This window comes from Passer domesticus, chromosome Z, assembly GCF_036417665.1.
Source record: "Passer domesticus isolate bPasDom1 chromosome Z, bPasDom1.hap1, whole genome shotgun sequence".
In the NCBI taxonomy this organism is placed as follows: domain Eukaryota; kingdom Metazoa; phylum Chordata; class Aves; order Passeriformes; family Passeridae; genus Passer; species Passer domesticus.
In genome coordinates, this window is record NC_087512.1 from 2,549,264 (window position 1) to 2,569,690 (window position 20,427).

The following is a 20,427-nucleotide window of genomic DNA, read 5'->3' on the forward strand; positions in this document are numbered from 1 at the left end:
TCTCTGATCTGCTTCATTTCAAGTGATTGATGAATTTTGCTCACCGTTAGGGTACTGTCAGAACTGCCTTTTCCTTACACTGGGTTGGATGCCACAATGATGAGGGATAAGTTCTGACACCTGGGAGTTGATTTCCTGACAGGTTCTTCCCTGGTCGTTCATAAGAAGAGCTAAAAGATTTCATACTGAGGCTGTCTCCCCTCTCATCTTATGCCCAGTGTATGCACTGAAGGTATCAAAAGCCTTATTGCCTGCAGTTCTTTATTTAGATATCAAAATTTAGAGCTGCTCAAATTCCCCTTCTCTGCCTCAGTTTCCTTCTTCACAAGTGGTTATGGGAATAATGACATTGAAGGCCATCAGCTGTTTTGCCTCCTTTTATATTATGAAGACAAAGGTTCATGTTGAAGGTCTCTCCCATGTTCAGATCCCTGTACCCTGCAGACTGTAAGCTGAAATAATTTCTTCTCTGAGGATCTGCCACTGTCATGTCTTTGTGCTTCACCCATTCTGAGACCAAGGTATTTCTATTTCTCACGTCTAACATTCTTTATCCGAATTCTCTGGAGCAGAAGAAAGGGTTCTCTTTGCTCCCTTCTGTGCTTCTATCAGTCCAATGGAAGAAAAAGTAAATTCACAGAATTGAAAGGGACCTTAAAGCTCATCCAGTGCCACCCCCTCCCCTGGGCAGGGACAACTTCCACCATCCCAGGGTGCTCCAAGCCCCGTCCAGCCTGGCCTTGGGCACTGCCAGGGATGCAGGGGCAGCCACAGCTGCTCTGGGCACCCTGGGCCAGGGCCTGCCCACCCTCCCAGCCACCAATTCCTGCCCAACATCCCAAAATCTGTGCCTGCCCTGTGGCAGTGCAGCCATGGCCTGTGTGCTGTCCCTGCAGGCCTTGTCCCCAGTGCCTGGGCAGCTCTCCTGGAGCCCCTGCAGGCCCTGGCAGGGGCTCTCAGGTGTCCCTGCAGCCTTCTCTTGTGCAGGGGAGCAGCCCCAGCTGTGCCAGGCTGGCTCCAGTGCTCAAGCTCTTGGACCATCTCCATTGTCTCGTCTGGACTCCCTGCAGCAGCTCCAAGTCCTCTTTAAGCTGGGCACCCCAGGGCTGGATGTAGTATTCCATGTCTTTGTGTCTGAAAAAATAAATTGATTAATAGATGCAGTGATAACTTTCATAAGAGTGAATATAACCCAGAGACTCAATACATGCTTCTCTTCTGTTTTTTTTCCATGTTATCCCAATCAATATATATTTTGATGCAGATGTTCACTATATAATTTATTAATGCTGAATATTTTAATGATGCAGGATCTTCTGGCATGCTGTGCCTTTGAGTACATAGTTTGTGTTATCCTGATTTTTGTCAGCAGTCCACATCCAGCCTTTGGAAGCAGTCAGGCCTCTCTGGCAAACATTTTGCACCAGGCCCACTGTCAGCTTAGGCTTTTTCACCATTTGAACCTTCCCCACTGTGCTGTTTACTCCATTCTGGTTTCCTAGCAATTAACCTGTGGGTTTCAGTTTGCCAGAGGTAACTAAACTGGCTTGATTTGTTTTATGATGACTCGTGCCAGAATTGTTTCACAATGAAAACATGTCATCGACAGTCCAATTAAAATCATCCCTGTGGGGATACAGCTTTAAAAGTGCCATGTAAATGAAATGGGCATCTGACAGCTGAAAGTTGTGCTGTTGGTGACCTTGTTAGGGCGCTGCTTTGCTGATTCAGTTCTAAGCTGATGTTAATATTCAAGCAACAAAAGCAAGTGCTACAGCCTTCAGCAGAGAGGATAATTTTTAATTCATAATGCATAGTGTGTGATTTTTGGTATTCAGGATTTTTTTTTCTCCCTCTTACATTCTGGAGAAACTATTCCAGTTTACTTGCAGCACAGCAGAGCAGATTTCACTGGGTTGAGCAGGAAGAATATTGAGTATCTCCAGGCTGACTCTCTGTAGAAGAAAACTTCTTCATCTGTGGCCTCCTGAGAGCTGCATTTAGAGAGCCTGAGCTTTTAATGAATGATTAGTCTCTTATATGGGTAATCAGAGTTACTCCAACAGTAATAGAGGTGGTGCTGGGAGCCTTTTTCCCTACCCTAACAGAGATGCTGAGTCTGAAACACAGTGAAAGCTGCTGTAATGTAAAGATCAAAAACTACTGAAGATGTGGCAGAGTAGGAGGGTGAGAATGACGAGCAGCTGACAAGATTGTAGTGAGGGATGTGAACGGATGGAAGTTTTTTAGGGATGCATGGGAGAGGGATGGCCAGGAGCATATCGTGGCCATGGCAGAATCCTGGTGTTGAAGGCTGTGCTCATGGGTAGTGGGACTGAGGGAAAGTGTCTTCCTGAGGCAGGAGAGGTCCCTGCAGAGCTGTTCAGTGATGCCCAAGTCTTACCAGGTGTTTTGATTTCAGAGAGGATTTAAAGGAGTTTGGGATAGGATACAGGTTTCCAAATGGCACCTGACATCACATGTGCTCATGAGTGTGGAGTGTCTGAATTGCTATCATGGTTATTTGGTCATTCAGAGGTTGGATATGGGGAGGCATTCAGCTAATCCCAATGAAAGTGCCCTTATTCCTTGATTGTTTCTTCACTTTACTGACTATTGCTTACATCTGGAGATGCATACACTTGTCTGATGAGCAGGCATCTAAACCTATGTTTCTTACTCTGTGAGCTAAACACCATCTCACCTTGAAAACTGAGGATATATTCAGCACATCCATAGCAGAACCAGGAACAGAGCCCCTGTTCCCACATTCCTGGGTCAGCCTTATTCCTGAGCAAGTCTGAGTCATACTCCAGCAGGACTCAGGACTGAGAAGCTGTGAAGATAGAACAGAACAAAAGGAGGCATCAGATCCTGGGGTCATGGGACATTCTGGAGAAACCACAGGAAAAGAATAGGGGAGTATTTATGGTCCTGAACATTACTGCTCTGCATTCTCAATGGTTCTGAGTTTTAATTTAACCTGTTTGCCTCAGTGTTTCAGGGGAGGTGGTGCCAAGTGAAAAATGGAACAGAGGAATTACTAACTTCCTTATGATGGATTTTTGTCATCTGTTTTGTGATGGAAATATTAGGACTTTTTTATCAATAAGACTATCTTGAATATTTTACACTGCCTCCAGTTGTCTCAATTTCATCCATCTTCCTAAATGTTAAAAAAATTGAGAATTCATGTTTTGCTTTAACTCTTGAGCTGTTGAAGTAAATAGTGTTTCAGTAACTTTGGATGGCAAGTATACTGAATGTCATATGATTAACCTAAAAAACTCATTACATTAACTCATATCAAGGTAAATTTGCCTTATAAAGAAAAGGAATTTCCCTATGAAAGGAAATTCCTTTGGATTCTCATAGGACTGATCAACTTGATAATTTAACTGACCACAAGTGATTGCTACCCTCTCCTCTTTCACTCTTGAGATTTATAACTCATTTTTTGTTTCACTGATTTTTTTTTTTTCTTAGGGTCATTGCTATGCTGGCTCCTAACTCCTTTTGGCTTGTTTCTGTTTTCTGTCATTTCCTAAACCAGTTGTTCCTTACGAGATCACAGTGTACACCAGTGATATTTTTGGAGCTGGCACGGATGCAGATGTCTTCATTGTTCTTTATGGAAGTGATGGGATTTGCACTCAGCAAAAATCCCTGTGCCTCAACAAGAGAGAGCAAAGGATGTATTTTGAAAGGAATTCAGTGAATCAGTTCATCGTGGAGGTAAGATCAAAGCATGGGGAGCTTGGGGAATATCCAGTGGTCAGGAATAGACACACTCAGTCCTCTCTATTCTTGTACTGTGAAACCATCAAATTTATCTGATCAATACCTGAGATGAATCTTGGAAAGGTGTGGGATGTCACAAAATGAGGAAGGTCATGTCAGCCCTTGGCCCTTCCTCCTCCTCACCTTGTTGGCATCAAGGATGAGTTTCCAGGCTGGGGAAGGGCCAGAGGTCATTTCCAAAATGACAGAGGGAGTGGAAATCCTGCCCAGGATGTGTCACCACTGCTCTGCTCCTCACTGGTCTCACCCAGCTCACTCACTGCTGCTCTGCTCTGGGCTGGGGCAGCCTCACCTCGAGTGCTGAGGGCACTTCTGGGTGCCACAATATAAAAAAAGACATTAAACTGTTAGAGAGCATCCAAAGAAAGCCCCAGGGATGGTGATGGGCCTTGAGGGGAAGCTGTGTGAGGAGCAGCTGAGGGCACTGGGTCTGTTCAGCTGGAGAAGAGGAGACTGAGGGGAGGCTCCACCACAATTCCAACTTCTTCGTGAGGGGAAGAGGAGGGGCAGACACTGATCTCTGCAGTCCCATGGGCAGACAGGACTTGAGGAAACAGTAGGAAGGGCAGGTTTAGGTTTGGTATCAGGGAAAGGTTCTGGCTCCCCAGGGAATGGTCATGGCCCTCAGGCTGCAAAGCTCCAGGAGTGTTTGGCCAATGCTCCCAGGGATCCCCAGGGTGGGATTGTTGGGGATCTGTGCAGGGCAGGAGCTGAAGTCTGATCCTTGTGGGTCCCTTCCAGCTCAGGGTGTTCTGTGATAGTTTGCAAGTTTGCAGTACTTAGAAGCATTATGCTTTTTCTTCTGTATCCTCAGGCAGAGAAACCATTTCTTTGCTGTGGACAATGTGATTTTTGAATACCCGGGCTAACTGTTTGAAAGATCTTACCAAGTATTTCCTGAAGTGTTTGCACAACTGTATGCAAATAGTAAACCAGTGCACATCAAAGAGTGATCTCATTTACATGCACAGTATTAAGCAATTCCTATTCACAGTATATTCCTATTGCTAAGAATTTGTAAGAGGCAAAAATACAGGCAGACGTGCTCTGGCTTATCCTGTTGGTGCTGCTCCATGCCCTTCCCTTCCCTTCCCTTCCCTTGTTCCTGGCTGCAACACCAGCACTGACTTCATAGAGGATCTTACAGCTTCTCTCTGAGTCTGCTTTGTTTTTGTAATTGAAGGGAAATTTTAAACCAATTCTTAAAATACTTGCAGCCCACATTGTTGTTATATGTCATGAATCATAAAATAAATCCCCAGTGTGATTCCTTTAAAACAAAAATAAGACTTATTTTTGTGGAGTTGCCACACAATTTTTCATAGTAGAGGTTGCATTAATCCACAGGTATAAATCTTAAACCAAGTGTTCTGGTTAAGTCTTTATTACATAAGATTTATTTCAATTTTGGTGGAGTCTGAAACATCAGTACTTTTCTTAGATTAAGTGAGAGAAAATGCAGTGTGTTCTACCCATTTATAACATCATATTAACCTGTCCCCAAACTTCATTCTCACTTCACCAGTTCCTCTTTCTGCAGGAGATGAGAACAAAGCAAAATATATTTTTCTTTCACCTGCTTGTGTAGAGCCATAATTTGGAGTTCAACAGACCTTGAAAACAATTTGGGGGGTTTCAGAAAACACAAACTGGGAATTGTCTGTTTGCTTTGTGGTTTTACCTCCCTCTATCATTTTGTATTTTGCAAAAGAGGCATGAAAGATTAGAGACTGCTCTCAGCTGTGCTTCCAAGTGTTGATTTGCTGGAGATGCCTAGAGCAGGGTAAAGCCCACTTCTTCTTTAACATGGATCTCAACTGCTCAAGCATCATTTTATTGCTACCTATTGATTAAAAGTCTCATTGAAAGATGAGTATTTGGACAGGACAAAAGAGGAAAAATAATTTTTCCCTAATGTACACTTGTGTGCATGTGTGTGAGTTTTAGAAATTAGTTTGGATGGTTTAATTATTCTGTTGTGGATCTTATGCTGTCTAAAGTCAGAGCAGGGCTGATGGAGTCAAGCCCAGTTTGTTCAGAGTGTGGATTCCTTGGGTAGTGCTGACCTACTGACCTATAGAGCCTTCTAAAACTACTGCTGTCTTTGTTTCTGTATGTCTGGGGAGAGAAGGGAATAATCTCCAGTGATGCAAACAGATATGCTGCACTTTCTCTCCAAGAAAATCAGACTCTGAGGCCCCAAGGACAGAAGAACAGCTCAGTGTTCTACATGCAAAGATTTGAAGCCAGCCTTAGGTGTTTGAAGGCCAGTTATACAAAAGTTTGCACCAGAATAACCAAAAGTTAATACTTAGGAGCAAATTTCAATTTTTTCCGTTCAAACCTTTGAAAGAGAAGTGAAGTAAAAGTAATGCACTAGTAACAAATTACTCAATTTATAAGGTGAGGCATAAAAACCCAGTAGCAACTTCATAAGACAGTCATCCTGTTGGCTTTCTCAGAGTGGCATAGGGATTCTGTGGCAGAAGAGGAGAAATAATATAAAATGCCAGGCTGTTACTTTAACCTCAGAGTTATTCTTCCATTATTAGGAGAGTGCACACAAGTGCTTAAAAAAGAAAGTGATTTATAAAAAGCAGTTTAAGATGCACTTGCATTGCAGTTTCACAGAATCACAGAATCAATTAGGTTGGAGAAGACTTCTGAGATTATCAGGTCTAGCCTGTGACTGATCCCCACCTTGTCACCAAACCAGAGCAGTGAGGGCCACGTCCAGTCATTCCTTTAGTACCTTCAGGGACAGTGCCCACCTCCCTGGGCAGCCCATTTCAATGTCTAATCATCCTTTCTGTGGATTCATTTCTTCCTAATGTCCAAACTAAACCTCCCCACAGCCTAGGACTGTTCCCTCTGCTCCTGTCCCTGTTCCCTGGGAGCAGAGCCCGACCCCCCCGGCTGTCCCCTCCTGGCAGGAGCTGTGCAGAGCCACAAGGTCCCCCCTGAGCCTCCTTTTCTCCAGGCTCAGCCTCTTCCCAGCTCCCTCAGCCTCTCCTGGGGCTCCAGCCCCTTCCCAGCCCCGTTCCCTGCCCTGGACACGCTCCAGCCCCTCAGTGTCCTTGTTGAATTGAGGGATCCAGAACTGGACACAGCACTCGAGGTGCTGCCTCACCAGTGCCAAGTGCAGGGAAAATTTCCAAGCAATTGTCTTCATTCCCACTCATGCAAAGAAGCCTGAGATGAAGGATTGCTGCTGTGCAACCAGACCTTTCTCATATGCAGAGAAAAGTTCTCTCCATTTTGGAGCAGAAGTCCAGGGAGAACTTTTAGCCAAAATGCAAATTAACTCCAGAGGAGGCACGGAGATGCTGCCAGGGCTGGAGCCCCTCTGCTCTGGAGCCAGCCTGGCACAGCTGGGGCTGCTCCCCTGCACAAGAGAAGGCTGCAGGGACACCTGAGAGCCCCTGCCAGGGCCTGCAGGGGCTCCAGGAGAGCTGCCCAGGCACTGGGGACAAGGCCTGCAGGGACAGCACACAGGCCATGGCTGCACTGCCAGAGGGCAGGCACACATTTTGGCATCTTGGGAAGAAATTCTGCCACAGGTTATCCAGAGAAGTTGTGGTTGTTCCACCCCTGGAAATGCCCAACGATAGGGCTTGGAGCCCCTGGTCTAGTGAAAGGCATCCCTGCTCTTGGCAGGAGGGTGGAACTGACTGATCTTTATAGTTCCTTTGAACCAAAACCACTCTAGGATTTTATTTTATAATTCTACCATATATCAACACTAATACTTTCCCCCTTGGAACTTCAAACAGCCTGGAAACACATGAAATAAGGTAGCGAAGTGGCGTCTCAAAAGCCACCAGTTGCTCACACTGTAATATCTCCCTTTTTGAAAAATTTTTGGGGTTCTGTTTGTTTGGTTTTGGTGCTTGTTTGTTTGTTTGTTTGTCTGTCTGTCTGTTTGTTTGTTTTTCTGTAGCTGGAGGACGTTGGTGACATCATTGAAAAGATTCGCATAGGGCACAAGGGTGGAGGGTTGAACTCAGGGTGGCACTTGGACCGTGTGACGATCCGGAGGCTGCTGCCAAACGGGAAGGTAGGCTGTGAATCCCAGCACATCCCCAGGAGCCGCCACTTCCCTCTCCCAGATTGCATCTTCTGTGTACAAAATGTGATTAACAGTGAAAAACGGCTCCCTGAGGAGCAATGCGCACTAAACTTGCCGGAGCCTGGGGATCTGGGGACAACAAACGTGTGTTATCATGTTTTGTTCTTCAAATGTTGATGATAAGGCTCTGCAATAATTACTTTTTTTAAAGCTTCGTGTTCTCATGTGTACTTCTGTTTTGAGGGATCACAGGGAAGGGAGTGGAAAGTGGGCGTACTATTTTAAAATAAAAACTATTGTTGCCAAACACAGACCAGAAACAATTTTGTCAGTCCCTTAATCCTGGAAGAAAAAATGCAAGGAGCCAGTAAAATTAAGGCAAGTAAAATGCCTCTCAGTGCAAATTCCTGAATCATATTGAGAAGTTGAGTTAGATGATAGGATTTTTTGCTGTTCATGTGAACAAGACTAACACAGTACAGTCAGGTTGGTCACCTTGATCCTGTCCATGTAAGAAAGTGTCCCTCAGCCCTGCTTTCAGATGCTGGCTATGGCAACAGGGATGAATCTGGCTGTGGGGAAGTTCAAAAGAAAATCACCTCTTCAGGGCCAGTTCAGAAATTAAGAACTAGCTGCATTGCAGAAGGCCTGGACTCTTTCCCCTTATTCCCAAGGGATGTCAGCTTTTATCTCCCCCCAGGTCTGCCCACTCCTCAGGTGACTTCTAATACCAAGATATAAAACAGCTTGATCAGTCATGGTGGGCTCACTTCTCATCTTGCTTCCTTCTCCAAAATTTACATGATATGTTTAATTCTCTTTGCTACACAATCAACTCACAGGTCTTCTTCCTTGAGCCCTCCTCACCATAGAAACATTTCTGGAATCTTTTAGGTTGAAAAATAACTCCAAGACCATTGAGTCCAACCATTCCCCCAGTACTGCCAAGGTCACACTGACCCATGTCCCCAAGTGCCACATCCACACAGATTTAGGTCTGCCTCTTTTTAGGTCTGCCTGTACACACTCGTGCACACATACATGAGTTGAAAATCATTGCCTGCATGTCGGAATGGAATGGAGACTTTTCTACTGCCCTGGGCAGCTCTCCCAGGGCTGGACAACACTTTCTGGGGATAAATTTTTCCCAGCATCCAGCCTAATCCCTGATGTACCTTGAGGCTGTTTCATCTCCTCCAGTCCCTTGTTCCCTTGGGGCAGAGCCCAAACTCCACCTGGCTCCTACCTCCTGTCAGGGAGTCATGAAGAGTGAGGAGATCCCTCTTCTTCTCCCATTCCCATCCTCCTCATCAAGTCAATACCATCAGATTGCTTCTCTTTATCACCTTTCTGACAATCTGACATTATGAGACTCTCAGCCTAACCCTTGCCTAGCTTCCTTAGGTTAATGCACAGGTACATGGTGTTTTCAGAGATACTGTTTTTGGTCGCAAGCTGGAGAAGATGAAGAGGGGAGCACTCAACATGTGAAAAACAAGGGAAAATAGGTTCCTGGGCTGCCTCTTTCCACACTTTGGGAAGTGCCTGAGAGCTCTGTCTTGGGTGCTCCTCAATTTGCCAAGAGAGGGTCTTGGGGTGCACCCCCTCCTCAGCCATTGCAGCATCTTTGAAGGGCAGGTGGGGAGGAACCCGAGGGTGGAGGAAGGGAGGAAAGCCCTGAACGACTTGGGAATGGAGAGATTTACAATTCTGCTGATCTTTTGATTATGGCATGGGAAAAAAAGAAGAAAGCAGAGCACTGCATGATGCCGCTGATCAGCCGCAGGATATTATGACCTGCCACAGGATAGCAATATGCTGCCAGCGCTTCTAAAAGCTCTGCTACCTGATTAGACTGCTAAGATGTGTCTAGATGTATCTGTAGAGCTGCAAAAGAAAAATGAGGTCAGTAACTTTTCAGATTAAATTGAAAGCACTTGGGTAGGAAACTAGGGTTGTTGCGTGCTGAAAAAACCGTCTTGGCATGCCAATTATATTTGATAATTACATTTCATTTGTTACAACTTGGAGAAGGGAAAAGCGCTGACTTTTAGCACAGTATCTTACCCTGCTTCTAGCTTAGGTCCAGACTCAGACTAACAAATTCTGTTCAGGACTGCAAGAGAATTTTAATGTTGATAATATAAACCAAGGCACTTTACATCACTTAAATATTAACACAATCACTAGCAGGGAAACCCCAATAAAAACCATGGCAATGGCATGGTGATTATCAATAATGAGACAATTAACTCTTGCAGTAAGTGCACATTATGCCCCACTGTGCTGTCACTCCAGTCCCTAGATATCTTGCTACCAAACAAACAGTGTTTGCATCAATGGCCCATACAGGCAGCAGTATGAATGTTCAGGAACTGTTGAAAGCTTCAGTGAGAAATGTGACTGAAGTGGGATCTCTATCAGGAGAAGAGAGTTTCAGCACTGAAGCATCGTTCTGGAAAGCCCTCTCTTCCCAGCCTGCAGGTGTGGAGATAAGCACTGTTCATCAGCTCGGCGTGCAGTGAGATAATACAGGTTAAGTGGTCAGACAGCCAGTGCAGAAATGAGGAGGCAGGAATTATTAGGTGCTGTATTCTGCTTGTATAGCACAAATAACACTTGAAAGTAAAAGATGTGAAATCACCTGAAGTGCTGCCGGTTTTCTTTGACACCATTTTGTATGCCGTGCTCCAAACCTCCTCCTGGAGTTAAACATCTCTGCCTGGGGTTAAACAGCAGTGCTGCGGGGAGCAGCAGAGGGGAGGAGAAATGGTGTTTCATTAACAGCAGAAGATTTGGGCTGTGCTTACTCAAAGTGTGATTCTGCTGCAGACTCAAAACACACAGTCACACAAGCCCCTTGGAGGGGCTCTGGTCCCACAAGACAACTTCCCTGGGTTCTTTGGGGGGTGACACTGTGACCTGCTCATTCCAGGCTGGCTGTGATCACAGCGCTCATCTGCTCCTGGGTGCGCAAGCTGCTCCTCCCCAGTGATGGTGCCAGGGAGGGCAGGATCTGCAGTTCCAGGCTGCAATACACAGTCACAGCAATGCTCAAGATTGCCACAGTGAGATCTATTCACTTCTCTTACCATGTATTAATATTTAATATTTAAATAGAAAAAGTAGTGAAGAAAGGGCCCTGTATTGGCTTGGTAAGTAATCACAGCAGAGTAATCAAGGTGGAAATTATTAATAAAGAGTGTCTACAAAAGAGCTGGAGAGGGATTTTGGACAAAGAATAAAGGGACAGGACAAGGGGGAATGGCTTCAGATTGACAGAGGGCAGGGTATTAGATATTAGATAGAAATTCTTAACTGTGAGAGTGGGGAGGTCCAGGTTTCTCAGAGAAGCTGTGGTTGTCCCTGGATCCCTGGCAGTGTCCCAGGCCAGGCTGGACAGGGCTTGGAGCACCCTGGGACAGTGGAAGGTGTCCCTGCCCGTAGGAGGGGCCTTGGAACCAGATGAGCTTTGAGGTCCCCTCCAGCCCAAACCCCTCTGGAATTCTTTTAGCATCCATTGGCATGTTATATACGAAAGTGATGCCACAAAGTATGCAGAAAAGAGCAGAAAATCCCTATGAAGGGTAAGAGACAAATTATGAGTTTGTAGTGAAGAAAGGGCCTTTTTTTCTGTATTTATTTACTGTGAGATTAAAACTAACTTCCTATTTATTTCTTTTTTTTTTCCTTCTGTTCAGACTTGTAGCCTCTGTGTCTTGCATGGTGGCTCATGCTCCTCTCTTCATGGAGTCATAGCCTGGGGTGCCCAGCAGAAAAGCTGCCTGCATCTTACCATCTTGGAGGCCTTATGGGAGTCTGTTCTTAATGAACAGTCTGGGATTAATTTTGTTTTCCAAGTGGAAAACACATGTTCTATTGTTTTTGTCTGTTGGATGATATAAATCATATTTGTTTCCACCAAAGTGAAGTCAAAACAAAAGATCAAAAATTAAATCATTATTTTTCTCCTCTTATTGCATGTATGGGAATTGCCTGGAACCCAGCTTGAGTCACTGAATTATAGGTGAAATCATGAAGTATTGAGCTCAAGAAAAAAATAACAAAACTAGGAAAAAAAAAAAAAGCTCTACTGGCTTCAAATAAAGTGTTGAAGAGGAATTGCAGACTCTCAGTAAAGCACAGCTTCAGCAGGAATGGTGCAGTCCTGGTTAGGAATTTACAAGTTTTAATACTGGGAAGGGCAGAGAATTGCTGGGTCATGCAGCCACTCTCACACACCCACTGGGAATCCTGTTTTCTGCTGCGTGTTCAGTGTTTCTTCTGAGAGCCCTCAGATGTCCTCTTTCTGGAGGAAATCCATTTCTGTGTACTATTTAGGTCTGCCTCTACACACTCGTGCACACATACATGAGTTGAAAATCCTTGCCTGCACGTCGGAGTGTTTTCAAAGGGAAATGCTATCTGTGTTCATGTTGTTTTGAAGACATTTCCTCTGTCATGTTTTCTCCAGGGCTCGGAAACTGTCACATTTCCATGTGAAAGATGGCTTGCAAAGTCTGAAGATGATGGCGAGACTGTCAGAGAACTGGTGCCATCTGATATTTTTACTGAAAAGCTCATGAAGGATGGGACACTCAAGCAGATAGAGGAAGAAGTTGAAGACCCTTTAGAAGGTAATACAATCCTAGGAGTAGGTAGGGATGCTTTGTCTGATTTTTTGAAAGAAAACATTTGGATGTGTGGTACATGATGGTACAACTGTTCACTTTCCTTTCCTTCTCTCTGCCTCTCTCACACCTGGAGCACTTCTGTGCAATAACATCATTATTTTCCTCTGGGGCTTTTAAGAACCTGTCACAAACACCCTTCTACACCCACAGTTTCCATATCTCCTCTGATGCCTAACAAAATTCTTACATCTTGTCTTCCAGGCTGTGTTAACCTCTTTGCTCATTTGCCCACCTGTCCTGTGCACTCTGCCTCTTCCATTCCTCTCCTATGAGTCTAATTAATGCTCCTCTTTCCTCCCAAAGTTGTTTTGCCTGCTGCCCTTCAGGTACACATGCATAACCTTTAAAACCTGGGTCATTGCAGCCACCTTCACCTCATTAAGGTTCCTCCTAGGAGGAGAAAAAATTCTTATTCAGTTCTGAGTTTATCTTACAAAGTGGTGATGTGCAGTGTTTGGCATTACTGGTAGCTGAAGCAAATGAAAAAGAACTGAAATTTCACCCCTAAGTCATTGCTTCTCTGTATGGCCAGCTGCTTGTACCTCTTTTTCCTCTAGAAAAAGAATCTTCTTTTCTCACCCAGAGCTCATTATGTCCTTGAGAGGGGTCATGAACTTCCTCATCCTGAGCAGAGCAAAAGGAATTCAGCTGCCATTTCATTCTTGGCCCTTGTATCTGGAAACAAGAGGATTCAACTGAGAAAATAAGTTCTCTCACTGTTTCTTTTCTTTCAGAGTCTGACTTGCATTTACTGTAGAACTTTGTCAGGGTGGAATTAATGTGGAATGTTTTCCATTGCCAGGGGAAGAGGTGCCTTGCTGGAAGGAAGACTGTTGTCCTCCTTCCTGGTAGCTTATGGGAGATTTCTTTTCCTGCAGAGACAAAGACAATTTTAAAATCAATAACTAAGTGGTAAAACATTGGCAAGGGTGACCCAGAGAAGTGGTGAATGACCCATTCCTGCAAACATTTGAGCTCAGGTTGGATGAGGCTCAGATAAACCTGGCCCAGTGGTGGGTGTCACAACCCATGGCAGGTGGGTTGGACAAGGTGGCCTTTAAAGGTCTCTTCCAATCCAAACAAACTGGTGATTCAACAATTCTATGAGATCTAGGAGCCTGCATGATATTTTCTTTAACTTGTTAGTTTCTGTTGCTCTACTTTGGATCAGTTATCATTGGTTAATTAACCTAGGTGACTCACTTTTCCTTCTGAAGGCAAAGCCATAAAAGTTTTACAATCTACAGAATAGAATGTTTGGATTATTGAAAGTTTCTTCTGGTGTGGAGCTAGGGCCAAGTTTGGGAATTTCTTCTTTAGAGATGAAATATCTGGGACCAGGATTAAATCTTCTGCATGTCTGTGAGTCCTCATACATCTTGGGCAGCAACACGATGTAAATGACACTGATGGAAAATCAGCTTGTGGTATTCTGAGGATCATCTTTTTTTTAATATTATGCTGCGTTTTAGTCCTCAAGTTCTCTAGAACTAGCAAGCAAAGGCCAAGGAGGGATGCACTGACTACTTAGACAATATACATTGCTTCCTTCATTACTAAAGTAGCAGCTGCCTCACAAATATGGAGCTGTAAGTCTGTAGGACTTATGTGAGGAGGCAAACCAGAAAATCCAGCACTGCACACAGTCCTGGTGGATGTTCTCAGGTGATGACTCTGATCCATTTCTCTGAGAAATCAATGGAAATCTTTCATGGATGACGAAGCAGAATAGGGTCTGTCTTACTGTGAAAGAAGAAAAAGACAATATAGCAATTTTCTTCAACACTGTTAACGTACACAGAATCCTAACTAAGACTTTATGCCTCTTGCTCATTTGCATTGCCCTGGGATTTGCAGGGAGGCATTCTCCATGGCTCATATGCCACCAGGGTAATCAGAGACTTGTACAGACCCTCATTGTTTTCCTGGAGAGGATTCTCTCAGTAACTGTTTGTTTTCCCCATATAATTGGGAGAAGAGAAGCAAAATAAAAATAGGAGTATTTAACAGGTTTAGCAAAGCACATTACTAAAGGCTTGATGAGGTTTTATTGTCTCATCATTGAGCAAGCTAAAGAGAAAGGGTACTTAAACAGCACACCTCCAGCCCTTCCTTAATTAAATACTCTCTCAGCAAAAGGACCCAGAAACCTGTTCTCTGTCTGTATGGGGAATTTGTAGAGATACATGCCATTAACTCCTGTAGTAATTGCACATCTGAATTCCCAGTCTTTGTTTATGGAAGATGGAGTATTAAGGATTCTCAGCAATGAATGGCTTGTTCTCAGATCTGTGTCCCTCTAGCCTCTGTATGAAAAGGTGCTGAGTTCCCTCACCTCTATCGAATTCCCATCCCTTAATGACCATAATGATTCTTGGCATTTTTAACAGTGAGCTGTGTGATCAAAGCAACACAGAGGCATTGATTAGATGGAGAAAAGGAAAGTCAGCAAATGTCCCGCCAGGGATTCTCCAGTCTTTCTCAAAGAAAAACCATATGGGATTTAATACCTCTACAGGTGACGGGCAGAAAACTTGGGGAACATTTTCTTAGGTAAATTCAGTACCTAACAAAGACCTTAATATTTCATCTGACCAGAAATCATCTCTGTTTCTTTCTGCAGTTCACACGTACAAGATCAGTGTGTTCACTGGGGATATCTATGGTGCTGGGACAGATGCTAATGTCTTCCTAAATATCTACGGAGACATGGGGGACATGGGAGAAAGAAAACTCAGCAAATCCGAAACAAACTTCAACAAGTTTGAAAGAGGACAGGTAAAAATGTGAAGGGTTAATGACACTTTCTGTTTCTCAGTCTTTAATCTGTCAAGTCAATGACTGCCTTTATAGGCTGAGTTTTCCTATGAGGGATGAATTGATTGATTCCATTTACCACATTCATTACCTCTTAAAATGCTTTGTATGGATTGTCAGCTGGGTATTACAACTGACAGGCACTGCAGCAAACAGGCAGATGTTCCTATGAAGTCACTGATGGACAAATTATGAGCTTGGTCATGGAAACTGGCTTGAGCTGTGAGCTGCAGATTCCCACAGTCCCTGTGCAACTGACTTGCATGTACACAGTACATGTTGGAATTCACCAGAAAACTTGTTAAATAGATGAGACTTAAACTTCAGCTGTATCTGGGAAAGTAACACCAAAAGTGATGTTCTGTGGTCATCCCATGGGCCACTTGGATATAATGGTGGCAAAGATTGACTTATCTGGATTGTTCATACAAATCTAACTGGATTAGAAAGGGAAATATACTTTTAAACCTTCCAGGATTTCAATATTCTAACTGGTTGTAAAAGTGGTGTTTCTTGCAGCTCCCCTCCTAGCAGAAGCAGGCTTTAAAACATTTCCCTGAAGAGCAGTTTCAGCCTTCAGATATGCCTCTGTAGACTTCTGCAAAGCTTTTAGCCAAACGCCATCCAGCAATACAGAATTTAAACATATGTGTTCTGTAGCCTCCCTTTTTTTGCCTTTTTCCAGTAGATGATCTGTTGAGAGTTTTTTAACAGAATCCACTGCTCTTGAACACCCTGCAGGAGGACACGTTCACAATACAGGCTGTGGACCTTGGCATTTTATACAAGATCAAGATTCGCCATGACAATAGCATGTTCAGTCCTGACTGGTTTCTGGAAAAAGTGGAGATCCTGGATGAAACCACAGAGGAGTCATTCGTTTTCCTGTGCGAGCGCTGGCTCTCTAAAAAGAAAGAGGACAAAAAGATAGAGCGGACACTTTATGAACAGGTACAGTTATGGCTCAAAGCAGATTCCACTGCTGCTCATAAAAATAAAATTCTTGAATATCTGGTTGAAGTCCAAGGCAGCTCATTAGGGACTCAGAGAGGTTTTGGCTTATCCAAAATGAATTTCTGGTTTTCAGATGCGAGCTGAAAGTAAGGCAACTCTCAGCCCATTATCACTAGCTCTGTAATTTGCAATTTCAGCAGAAAAATCAAGGTGTGTAAGTGGAACCCTTCAGATGAGAGTTCACTACCTTGCTGATACACAGCATTTCCTAGCTGCTGTTCTTGCTATGCCCATAAAGCAGGTTATCAGTGGGTCCCACTTTTCAAAGCCCTCCAACAAGAGTATTGGGTCCTTTGACTTCATCCTCACTTGGACTGGGTGTTTCTTTCTTTTTCAGATCCCTGTTCCACCGCTGCCTGACTTAAAGGCCAGGTGTCTTTGCTACCACTCAAAGGACCAAATGTTTTTTAGTGAAGTGTCCTTTCTACTTGCACACTCTCTATTGCTTATCAGCCTAGTGCAGCTAATTGGAATTCAAGCTACATGCTCTAATTAAAATTAGCAAACAAGATTAATAGACTTCTGTTACTTCCATACAGTGAGACATAATAAAGCAGCTGATTATAAGTTCATTTTATTTAAGGAGTCCACTTTGCAAAGTACAGAGACGCTTTAATTGACAGTTACCACTAAAATGATCATCAATGGAATTGTTCTGGACTCATCCTGAAGGCAGCAGAGCGAATGTAAGAGGAGTTACACCATGGATGAGTGTTGCCATATGCTGCCTCATAAAACTGCAGCACACAGCCCTATCAGTGCTTGTGGACAGCCTTACCCTTTTGCTTATATCAATTCATAATGAGGAAAATCTAATCACTCAATTTTTTTTAAAATTATTTGACAGTGTGCCTCACACTGTCAAATAATCATTTGACATTAGCCTCACATTTATTATTTGACAGAAGCCTCACATTTATTGGGCAATGACACCAAATGCATTGTCAGTAACTCTTCAAACACAACCAGTGTTTCACATCACTCGGGTTTGCAGTACTCTGCCTCTTGTGATATTTGACCTGTACCTAATGAGCAGCCCTGGGAGAAGGAGCTGGGGGTGCTGTGGGTGAGAGCTGGAGCTGCCCCAGCCTGAACCCCCCTGCCCTGGGCTGATCCCAGCATGGGCAGCAGGGCAGGGGGATCCTGCCCCTGTGCCCTGGGCTCAGGTGAGACCCCACCTGCAGAGCTGCCCCAGCCCTGGCTCCAGCAGCACAAGGACGTGGAGCTGCTGCAGCCAGTGCAGAGGAGGCAGCAAGGTGATCAGAGGGATGGAGCAGCTCTGCTGAGAGAATTGGGATTGTTCAGCCTGAGAAGAGGCAGCTTTGGGGTGAGCTAAATGTGACTTTCCAGTACCTGAAGAGAGCTGACAAGAAAAATGGAGAGAGACAATATAAAAGGGCCTGGACTGATGGGACACAAGGGGTATGGGTTCAGATTGAAAGAGAGTGGATTTAGATTTCATATTAAGAAAAAATTCTTCCCTATGAGGGTGGGCAGGCTCTGGCCCAGAGTGCCCAGAGCAGCTGTGGCTGCCCCTGGATCCCTGGCAGTGCCCAAGGCCAGGCTGGACAGGGCTTGGAGCAGCCTGGGACAGTGGAAGGTGTCCCTGCCCACAAAGTGTGTGAACATGATGACCTTTCATGTCCCTTCTATGATTCTGTGAGCTCTGGCACTGCTCCACTGAGCTGAATTTCAGACAATCTCAGACAATTTCAGACAGGTAGCATGGAAAAGGTCACAACTCACAAGGCTCTTATGTCTATTATATTTTCTTTTAATGTAACACACATCCAAAATGGCCTGCCAGGGTTACCAATGAAGTAAACGAAAGACCACCAGTACAATACAAGTCACATTTATTGGAGCTATACTGACCAAAAAGGTACCTGGGGGGCTAGAGGCATTTCTCATGCTGTTCTTGGAGGCACATGGGAAGAGCTGACACTGTGAGCACTCAGCCTCATTGCTCTCCAAACATTCCCCACCCAGAGCTACGACGGCGAGCGGAACAGCCTGGATGACTCCTCTCTCAGCGTGTCCAGCCAGGACAGCAGTGCCAACCTGAAGGAGCCCAAAAAATCCAGCCTGGTCAAGGCAGCAGAGGAAGGCTCACGTGAGTGCTCGTGCCTGAGTGTTTGGTTGCATGCATCCATGTGCTCTTGGCTTTCAGTGCTTCCGAGGCTGCTTTCATCCTGCTGAAGAGCAAGGAGAGGCAGAACAATTGTTTCTCTTTCCTTGTGCTGTGACTGCTTTAGGAAAGGCTGGATCAAGGCTTGTGTTTCTGTGTTTGCTGCTTTTCCTGCAGCTGTCTGATCTCAACAGTGGGATAAGTCATGAAGTTCACCGAAAATCAAGTGTTTCCAAACTGTTTGTTTGACTTAATTGAGATGGTATTTCAAGATGAAATAGAATTTAATTTGAATTTAGATGTGATTTATTTCTAGAACTTGTTAGGTTTCTTTTTCCTTACCACACGTAGTGTGCATCACAACAGCTGTCCTGCAGGTCTAGTGGAGGGTGTCCCTGCCCTTGGCAGGGGGGCTGGAATGAGATGAACTTTAAGGACCCTTCCAACCTTGCTTTTCTATAATTCTCTGATTGATATACCCTTTCTATGACTACTTCTGTGTTCCAGGACAATGACTTATGAGCTAAATTGAAACTACAGTTATTTGATATCCTACATGAGTCCTTTTAGCTTTAAATTAAGATTTTAGATGTGTGATTATAATACTGTGTTTTATTGACTAACTGAATCACAGTTACTGTCTATGTGATTTTAATCCACAGCAAGTGCAAAATGATTAAATTTATCTCAAACTTCCATGGTAAATGAAGTGAAAATTATGTCATTTTCCTCAGGAGTTTAAGATAGCTCTCCATGGGGACTCACACAGAGCCCAGAGGTGGTCACACAGATGGTTTGCAGCTCCCCTGATGCCCAGTAGCTTGTGGTGTGATACCTGGGTTGCGAGTCCCACATCTTTCATTTGGAAGCTGATTTAATGCTGCACATTGCTAAACCTGGCCTGCAACCCATGTGTCTTGGGGCAGCCCTGCTTTTGTAATCCCACATTGTGTTCAAGTAAAAAAAATAAGCGATTTCCATGTTCCTTCTGATATTACTTCTGTGCTGTGACAATGGATAACATCTGCCCCCTTGGCATTCCGTGTAGTTTCACAAATAATGGGTAAAATACCATCATTTCCCAAGAGAACCCCTCTCCAGCAGAGCTAGGAGAGCAGTTCCCAACATCCCCATTGTGCCAGGGTGGTCTTTTTTCTCTGAGTCCTGGAGCTTGTCATCACCACTATCTCTGCTCAGTGACGTGGCCTCGTTAAGGAAACTGCTTCCTGAAGGAATGGCAGATTTCCTGAAGGAATGTCAGATAAGATGGACTGGGTGAGCCAGGCAGCCACCTTCCCAGAGGGATAAAAAGCCAGCTCAGCTGGTTCACTCAGGAAGCAGTACTGGGAGTTGGCTGGGAAAGGGAGTGACTTTTGTCACTCAGCCCAGTCCTGGCTGTGCTGAGATCAAACTGGCAAATCCCTTTGAGGGGCAGGAGGTGGAGGATGTGAGGATGGAGCTCAGGGAAAGGTCCTCTTGGCCAGGATGCTGCTTGGATCTGAACTGGAAACCTTCTCCCATGCTGGAAGGCAGCCCTGGAGGTGGCATGGATGGATCCCTAAGGAAACCCAGGCTCCTGACAGGCCTCAAGCAGCCTGAACCCTGTGCTGGCACCCAAGGACAAGGGGAGATGGGCTGGAGGACCTGGGGTGTCCTGCTGTGGCCACATGCCACAGGTTTTGCTTTCACCTGTGTTTGAAAAAAGGGAAATATGAGTCCCAGATAAAGAGAGAGACAACAGGGAGGGAAGATAAACTAATTTAAGGATCCATTTTCCAGTTTTCAGAGGAAAGAACAGCAAAGGATGTTTCCTGCTCTCTGATAGTAAGCTACTCTGTATCTCTGTGTCCATTATTAAAGAGGGAAATTATAGTAACTCAAAGTTCTCATTTCTTTTTTATAGG

The 20,427-nt window shown here is 44.5% G+C and overlaps 1 protein-coding gene and 2 long non-coding RNA genes across 6 annotated transcripts in view; 1 reads left to right on the forward strand and 2 right to left on the reverse strand.

Annotated features, from left to right (window-relative positions):
- The window catches only part of LOXHD1 (lipoxygenase homology PLAT domains 1), an 85,525-nt gene that overhangs the window by 13,385 nt on the left and 51,713 nt on the right, over positions 1-20,427 (forward strand). For both annotated transcript variants that reach the window (XM_064402813.1, XM_064402814.1), the window contains 6 exons: positions 3,554-3,735; positions 7,742-7,858; positions 12,345-12,507; positions 15,188-15,342; positions 16,123-16,332; positions 18,385-18,508. In XM_064402813.1, coding sequence (XP_064258883.1) covers positions 3,554-3,735; positions 7,742-7,858; positions 12,345-12,507; positions 15,188-15,342; positions 16,123-16,332; positions 18,385-18,508 — 951 coding nt within the window. The remainder of the gene's footprint in view (positions 1-3,553; positions 3,736-7,741; positions 7,859-12,344; positions 12,508-15,187; positions 15,343-16,122; positions 16,333-18,384; positions 18,509-20,427) is intronic.
- Positions 1,912-10,970, reverse strand: LOC135289319 (uncharacterized). 2 transcript variants are annotated; one of them, XR_010352097.1, is made up of 3 exons: positions 10,515-10,970; positions 2,705-2,836; positions 1,912-1,994 (listed from the first exon to the last, which is right to left on the reverse strand). It is a non-coding gene; the product is annotated as an uncharacterized LOC135289319 (long non-coding RNA). The 2 variants fall into 2 exon arrangements; XR_010352098.1 differs by lacking the exon at positions 10,515-10,970 and adding an exon at positions 3,925-4,118.
- On the reverse strand, positions 13,235-15,585 carry LOC135289318 (uncharacterized). Of its 2 annotated transcripts, XR_010352096.1 has the most exons (3): positions 15,473-15,585; positions 14,142-14,307; positions 13,235-13,436 (listed from the first exon to the last, which is right to left on the reverse strand). It is a non-coding gene; the product is annotated as an uncharacterized LOC135289318 (long non-coding RNA). The 2 variants fall into 2 exon arrangements; XR_010352095.1 differs by lacking the exon at positions 13,235-13,436 and having other exon boundaries at positions 14,089-14,307.